Source organism: Hevea brasiliensis, chromosome 1, assembly GCF_030052815.1.
Source record: "Hevea brasiliensis isolate MT/VB/25A 57/8 chromosome 1, ASM3005281v1, whole genome shotgun sequence".
NCBI lineage: Eukaryota > Viridiplantae > Streptophyta > Magnoliopsida > Malpighiales > Euphorbiaceae > Hevea > Hevea brasiliensis.
The window spans coordinates 127,059,429-127,068,052 of record NC_079493.1 but is presented as its reverse complement, the minus strand read 5'-3'; the positions used below and the strand labels follow the sequence as shown (position 1 = coordinate 127,068,052).

At 39.2% G+C, this 8,624-nt stretch overlaps 1 protein-coding gene across 1 annotated transcript; it reads right to left on the bottom strand.

The window, feature by feature from the left end:
- Positions 1–1,139: 1,139 nt before the first annotated feature.
- LOC131169416 (uncharacterized) lies at positions 1,140–8,297 on the bottom strand. The gene is made up of 3 exons (XM_058128644.1): positions 8,238–8,297; positions 7,739–8,120; positions 1,140–1,419 (listed from the first exon to the last, which is right to left on the bottom strand). Exons 1-3 carry the CDS (start codon positions 8,295–8,297, stop codon positions 1,283–1,285), a joined length of 579 nt encoding a protein of 192 aa, XP_057984627.1. The 3' UTR covers positions 1,140–1,282.
- Positions 8,298–8,624: the final 327 nt, after the last annotated feature.

Sequence of the window (8,624 nt, the reverse complement as noted above, 5' to 3'; positions counted from 1 at the left end):
GGAAGCTGTTTAGGGTTTAGGGTTTATTTTGAAAGGCTAAAATCAAGTTATGGAAGCTTGATGCATTCATCAATGGTGGTTGCACATGGTGGTGAGGGAGGGAGAGGTATGAAACGTCCAAGAAGAAGAAGAAATGAGATGGTTTTAATTTTTTTTTTCTTTTCTTTTCTTTGTTTTTATCCTTATGGAAGACCACAAAATCCCATTTAATAAATAACTTAATTAATTCTTTATGACATCATTCATGATGTCATCACCTTTGACTTTTCCATCTTTTCCTTTTTTTTTCTATTTATTTTTTTCTATTAGTTCTTTAATTTAATTCTCGATTCCGAAATTTTCTTTTCTCCGATTTTATTTGACAGTTAGGTCAGGAGTTAGCTCTCGGGGTCAATTGACCAAATCGCCCCTCGCCGGTTCATCCCGGTTTACAAATAATCCAATATTTCTTTCGGCTCCCTGACCTAATTATTTGACTGACTTAACAGTTCTTTTTCATGATTTTCTCTTTTCCACTGTGTTCATAAGGGTCTTAAGGACCGCAGCGTCACTTTTTACGGTTCGAAATTTGAGTTTAAAATGACTTGAGGAGGTCACTCATCGCTGTGACTCTCGGCTCGTTTAACCTCTTATGTTCTGTTTTTCTTATTTATAGTTAACTAATTAAACATTACTAATTATTTGTGTTTATGGCTTCTTAAGTTGTCTTAGGTGTGGCCCTAATCCCAATAATTGTCCGGACCTACACCGGTCACCGGAACTGTCACACCTTACCCCTCTGTAAGGCATAACATGATCCCGTAGAATACCTAATGAACTACCGAACTTCACCTACCGATAACTCATTAAGTACCCTACAAGGGATTTTAAAACAATTTTCTTATCTTTGACAAGTGGTGAGCATTTCTAATGAGTATTTAAAACATTTAGTTGAAATTAAAACTAATTAATATTTTTGGCCATTTTAGTTTTCCGCAAATTTGATAAAAATTTTGACAGAGTTTCCTCTGTATTTTGAGAAAACCGTTCTTCGAATACCTGTAAAAAGCACTTCTAAAAGATTTTCTCAACCACTACTTCGGTTTCACAATCAAACTCAATCAATTTATCAAAATTCACAAGTTCAATAATTCTCAAAATACTGTCAATCAATATCATTCATATTTCATTAAAAACAAAATAATTTATACATAACCTTACAAATTTATATCAAAAGAAACACAAACTAAACTTTATTACAAACTTCATACAAATTTGTGTACAAGCTGCTCAAGACCCATTTTTACATGTCCATACATTTATGTGCAATATATACATCAAAAGAAGTATTTACAGTTAGGGTATAAATTATACCCGAAGGCTTCAAACTGATGACTTCACACACCTCGGCTCGATCTGCTGCTCCTCTAATCTCTGTATCTGCGACAGCAATAAAAGCTATCGCTGAGTACTAAGACTCAGTGGTGCACAACATACTAAAATAATCTTTATGCAAAACTTAAAGCACATTCATTCAAAAATTTGATTAAACATGAAAATTAAATACAATCATGCATTGTAAGATTTTACATGTAAACCAAGTTTATTTCAAAGTATCAAAACACATTTCATAAAACCCACAATTAAATCATGCCATTGAAACAAATAGAATCTCAATAGCCGAGGCTAAAGAGAAATCACATCACAAGGCTAGCTAGCTCAAATATATGGATATCCATTCACATCCTCTTCTACTGGCACACCTCAACACTTCTCCGGAGAGAAGGAATCAAAATTGAAACTAATTACCCCACTAGTCGTGCTAGTGAGGTGTTCAAATATGTGGTCATGACACTGGTTTCAAAACTTATCTTAACAATTTGCTAAACATTTTCTTTTCAAATATACATAATAACTTTCAACAATTTAGATCAACATCATAAGAATGTCATAATCCAATATTTCACATTATTTAAAACGATATGCAAAAGATGATTATAAAAGTATATGTTGTGCACAAACCTCAAACGAGTCGTCCTTTAGCCTCGACTCGGTTCCTCGCTTTCATTACCGATATTTTTTTCAACTGAAACACAAAATTTTACAATGTTTCAGTACTAGAACTTAAAATAAATCCAAAATAAACTTAACTTCACATTTACCTAGCTCTAACGTGTTAAATTCGACGTTCTCGAAATTTTGTGTTTCGGGTTACTATTCACTGCACTATTCAAGTCAAATTATTGACTTTCTAAGGCTTAATGGGTATGGGAACTCCAACTTCACCCACATACCACATTTTGGTCACCAAACTTGTTGGTTTTGGTCATTTGTTTAAAGCTTAGGTCATTTTGGCAAAATTGCCAATTTTCGGTTTTGGTTTTCAGAAGTTGCACTATTCCATTGGTATATCTAATGTTGGAATTTTACAAAACTTCCTTCATAGAAAATGTTCCTTATTGTCTTAAGTGTATTCTCATTTTTTGATCACCTCAATCGGAGTTTTGTAGCTCAAGTTATGGCCAAAATAAGTTTACTGTTCACGTGCACTGTTCATACTGCAATTTAGGTGCTGGCAGATTTTTGGTCCAACTTTGGTCAATTGTTTGATCAAGTTAAGTTCATAATTCGGTCTCACTTTCTTCATATGAAATGTTGTACTATGTCTTAGGTTTCCATCGATTCAAGAATCGCCTAAATCCGAGTTTTCTGGAGAGAGTTATAGCCCTCCAAACATTGCTGCTCAATGAAAATTCTGCAGAATTTCAGTACAGTAATTTTAACTTTGCTCAATGATTTGAATGAGTTAATGGCCTAATTTGGGTTGGTGTTCTTCATGAAAGTTTTAGGTCTATATCATATCTAATTGCTGGCAAAATTTCAGGTCAATTTGACCTACCTAGCTCGAGTTATGACCAAATGAACAGTTACTGTTCATTTGGTTAGTTTTGTGCAGTGGCAGCCTGCAATCAACTCACTTTGGTCAATTGTTTCACCAAGTTTTGGTCAGTTTTTGGCCATAGTTCCTTAATGAAAATTGTGCTCTTTTATGTCTATTTTCATCTCCAATTGGTGGCATATCAATTGGGCTTGTAAAATTTGAGTTTTGGTCCTTCAAAGTGGGTTTGGTCATGCTGCCAGCAGCATGACCATTAACCTCCGAATTTAGTTTTCATTCCTATCATTCCCACACAACTTATTTGGTCATAATTGACCATTATTTCATTTCACAATAGGTTAAACATGCCATTTATGCATTTCTCCAAATTTTGATCCATAAACCCTAGCATTGAAACCTTAATCTCACTAACTCTTGCATTTAACTACTTCTAATAATTTTAATGTTAATCATTTCACTAAGTAAAGCTTCTAAACTCACTCAATTGCATCATATTCATGCAAACCACACTCCTCTCAAGCTGCCCAAAATTTCAATTTAATTCTTTCCCCATATTTGTTTCATTTAAATCAAGTTATTAGCTCACTTAATTACCTAAACATGCATTTGAATGGAAAAGTAACAATTTAACATACTAACCTTTTGTTAAAGCTTCAAAACCCTATCTTTAATTCTTCTTTCTTCTTGTAATCTCCTTCTTAAGTTGCAATAACAAGCTCTAGGGTGGTTTTTAAGAGAGTTATTTGGATTAAGTGAAGAAAATTAAGCTTAAATGTAAGCTTAAATGGAGGACCATTCATGGAGGAATTTGGGAGGAAAGTGGGGTGGCAAGGAAGAAGAAAATCCTAATTTTTTTCCTTTGGTTTCCTTTACACGTTTTTTTTTTTTTTTGGCTTATGGAAGACCCCTAATTCCCAAATTAAATAATTCAATTTATTACTTTAGTTATGACATCATGCATGATGTCATAACTTTTGACTTTTTCATTTTCATCTCTTTTTCTCTTTTTTTTTTTTTTTTCTATTAGTTCTTTAATTTAATTCTCGATTCCGAAATTTTCTTTTCTCCGATTTTATTTGACAGTTAGGTCAGGAGTCAGCTCTCGGGGTCAATTGACCAAATTGCCCCTCGCCTGTTCATCCCGGTTTGCAAATAATCCAATATTTCTTCCGGCTCCCTGACCTAATTATTTGACTGACTTAACAGTTCTTTTTCATGATTTTCTCTTTTCCACTGTGTTCATAAGGGTCCTAAGGACCGCAGCGTCACTTTTTACGGTTCAAAATTTGAGTTTAAAACGACTTCGCAGTCGTTCCCGAGGAGGTCACTCATCGCTGTGACTCTCGGCTCGTTTAACCTCTTATGTTTTGTTTTTCTTATTTATAGTTAACTAATTAAACATTACTAATTATTTGTGTTTATGGCTTCTCAAGTTGTCTTAAGTGTGGCCCTAATCCCATTAATTGTCCGGACCGACACCGGTCTCCGGAACAGTGAAATATACCAGGCTATATAACGGGGGTGTTACAATTCTCCCCCTCTTAAATAAATTTCGTCTCGAAATTTTACCTGGTATCAATCTCTGAACAGCTGTGGGTGTTGTCTCCTCATGTCCTCCTCTCGTTCCCAAGTAGCTTCTTGGCCCGAATGATGGTTCCACAGCACTTTTACCAACGGTATCTGCTTATTGTAGTGCTTCACCTCATAAGCGAATCTTTATGGGTTCTTCTTCATATGTGAGTCTGGATTCACTTCTATTTCTTCTCTTGGTAGTACATGAGATGGGTCCGATCGATACCTCCTCAACATAGACACATGGAAGACATTATGTATCTTTTCCAACTCGAGGTAGTGCCAACCGATATGCCAAAGGACCCACTCTTTCCGAACCTCATATGGCCCAATGAAACGAGGACTCGGTTTCCCCTTTCTCGAATCTCATAATTCTCTTCCAAGGAGAAACTTTGAGAAAACTTTCTCACCCACTGCATACTCAATATCCCTTCTTTTTAAATCAATATAGGACTTACGGTGCGATGCGGTCTTAAGTCGATCTCGGATCACCTTGATTTTCTCTTGATTTGTTGAACAATTTGGTCCAATCATCTTTCTTTCACCCACGTCATCCCAACACAACGGGTTCTACATTTTCTGCCATACAAAGCTTCATATGGAGGCATCCCAATGCTTGATTGGTAGTGTTGTTGTAAGCAAACTCAATCAAAGGCAAGTGTGTATCCCAACTACCCTCAAACTCAATAACACAAGCCCGTAGCATATCCTCCAAGATCCGAATTACCCTCTCAGATTGGCCATGCATGCGTGGGTGGAATGCGTCTTGAAGTTCAATCTAGTTCCTAGGGCTCTCTGAAGACTACCCGAGAATCTAGAAGTGAACCTAGGATCTGCATGCGATACAATAGAATCGGCACTCCATGCAATCTCACAATCTCATCGATGTACAACTCGGCCAATCTGTCCAAATTGTAGTCCATCCGAATCGCGGAAAATGAGCAGATTTAGTCGATCATCAACAATGACCCAAAGCGCATCATGACTCTTTTGTGTCCTCGGAAGTCCCATCACAAAATCCATCGTTATTCTCTCCCATTTCCACTGCATGCTGGTAGTGGATGTAACAACCAATGGTACTTGATGCTCTGCCTTCACTTGGCGACAAGTTAGGCATTTGGATACAAACTCGCCACATCTCTCTTCATACCCATCCACGATAATGCTCCTTTAGCCCTCTATACATTTTTGTACCACTGTGGTGCATGGCAAAGGAGACTCATGTGCTTCCTTTAAAATGATCCTCCTCAATTCAACATCATTAGGAACACACATTACGCCTGGTGTAGCAATAGACCATCATCTACGAGTGAGAATTACGGTTTCTTGCCTGTTGGCTTCTTCCATCGACCGATACTTGATCATTACGAGCGACCATTCTAATCGATCAATCAACACTTGTTTGTACATGCCATGCAACTGCTGTCTGCCCCTCATCATTAATCTCTAAGCTGGCATGCAATGATCTTAACTCATGTACCAAAGACAAAGGAGTAACCGTAGACTTGCCATAGTCTTGCGACTTAAGGCATCAGCCACAACATTAGCTTTCCACGGTGATAGTCTATCGGACAATCATAGTCTTTTATCAACTCTAACCATCTCCTCTGTCTCAAATTCGGCTCTTTACGGGTGCCCAAATACTTCAAACTCTTATGATCCGTGTAGATGTAACATTTCTCCCCATACAAATAATGTCTCGGATCTTAAGAGCAAACACAATGGTCGCAAGCTCCAAATCATGTGTCGGATAATTCCTCTCATGCGGTTTTAGTGGCGTGATGCATAGGCAATGACATTTCGATCTTGCATCAACACACAACCTAACCCGTTGTGAAGCATCATTAGAATCGTATATTCTTTACGGTGTGGGTAAAGTTAGGGCTGAGCTTCAGTCAAACATCTCTTCAATTCATCAAAACTCTGTGGCATTTATCCGTCCTTTGAAATTTTACATCTTTTCTAGCGGCTTGGTCAATGGAGATGCCAACATGGAGAATCCTTCACAAATCTACGGTAGTATCGGCTAAACCAGAAAACTACGAATCTACGTGACATTTCGGGTGGCCTCCAGTGGAGCGACTTCAATCTTACTTGGATCTACCTTAATGCCCTCTTACGATACTACATGCCCCAAAAAGATATTTCTTTCACCCAAAATTCACACTTGACAATTTGGCATATAGTTGTTTCTCCCTCAAAGTCTGCGGTACAATCCGAGATGTCTATCATGCTCTTACGCATTCCTCGAATATACCAATATATCATCTATGAATACCACCACAAAGCGTAGGTATGGTGCGAAAATAGTGTTCATCGGATCCATAAAAGCGTAGGAGCATTAGTTAACCGAATGGCATGACCAAGAACTCATAATGGCCATAGCGGGTTCTCAAGGCGATTTAGAAATACTTTGCTCTTGTACTTTGGTGATAATAACGATCTCGGTCAATTTTGGAGAACTGTTGCACCCCTCAACCGATCAAACAAGTCATCAATGCGGGTAATGGATATCTATTCTTTATTGTCACCTTATTCAACTGCCGATAATCAATACACAAGCGGAGAGTGCCATCTTTCTTCTTTACAAACAACATTGGCGCTCCCCAAGGTGACACACTAAGGCGGATAAAACCCTTGTCAAGCAATTCTTGCAACTGCACTTTCAACTCTTTCAGTCTGCGGTGCCATTCTATATGGCGTTATAGAGATTGGATCCACACCGGGCATAACATCAATTTCAAGCGCACCTCTCTTTGCGAGGTAATCCTGGCAATTCTTCAGGAAATACATCCGGAAAGTCACATACCGTAGGGATGTCCCTTAGTGCTGGACTCCCCACCTGGGTGTCTATCACATGTGCCAAGTATGCTTCACACCCCTTTTTAATCATCCTACGGCTAGTGCGGCGAAATGATGTTTGATGGCGATAAATGCCTCTCCCGTGTATTACCACATCACCGTACAAAGGAGACCAAAAGTAGTATCTTGATCTGATCAATCATGGCATGATGCACAGCTAACCAATCCATGCCCAAGATGATATCATACTCTGAAGGGCATTTCAATTAAGTCGACAGAAAATATGTCCTTGGATCACCAAAGGACAGTCTCTATAGATTCTGTTGACCCGGACCTCTTGTCCTAATGGACTAGTTACTAGCACTTCAAAACCCATTTGCACACATGGAACAGCAAGTGAACTGACTATGCTAGCACTAACATATGAATGGGTTGAACCCGGATCAAACAACACAAATACATTTTGACCAGAGATAGAGAATGTACCAGCTACCACATCGGAAGTCTCAGCCTCTTCTCGTTGTCTCATCGTGTAGACTCTGGCTGACGCACTTCCTTGTGCAGACTGACCAACTGTGCCCTGACTGCCTGAAGCAGTGCCTCTACCTCTGCCTCTTCCTCTGCTAACAGACTGTGAACCTCTAGGAGCAGGACTCTGAATAGATCCCTCGGCAGTAGTAGGAGCTGGACCATATCTCGGAGCACTAGTACAATCTTTAGCTATATGGCCCTTGCCTCCACAGTTAAAGCAGGCTCCAGTGGCCCAATAACATTCCCCCCCATGAATCTTGCCACAAGTCTCACAGGGGCGGAAATGTGAACCCTGGCTGATGGCCGGACCTAGGGGTCTCGACTGGAAAATCTGCCTCTGCCAAATGCCGCCACCTCGACCCTGCTGGGTCCACTAAACTTCTTTTTCTTTCGGAGGTAGCACGTAACTCTGCTCAACTGATTTTTCCCCCTTGTCTTTTTCTAATTTCTCGACTTTTTGCTTCAGTGGGTTTGCTTCTGCTTCAACTCTTTCCAGTTCAAGTGCGTGGGACATAAGTTACGAGTTCTTTGTGTCGAAATCCTATAACTTGCATCCGTATCCGGGCTTCAAACCCGTCTCAAATCTCTTGCATCTTGCTTTCTTGGTAGTAAGGAGACTCTCGCATAGTGACTCGGCGGAGAACTCCCTCTCATACTCTGCCACCGATCTATTCCCTTGTTTTAGACTCAAAAACTCTTGCAATTTCGATCAACATATGCGTGCAGGATGTATTTACATGCGAACTCTCGATAAAGTCATCCTGAGTTAGCATCGTGGTTGACCAAGGCGTGGGGATGGTCTTCCACGATCATATGCATCCCTTGCGGTAGAGACACAGAA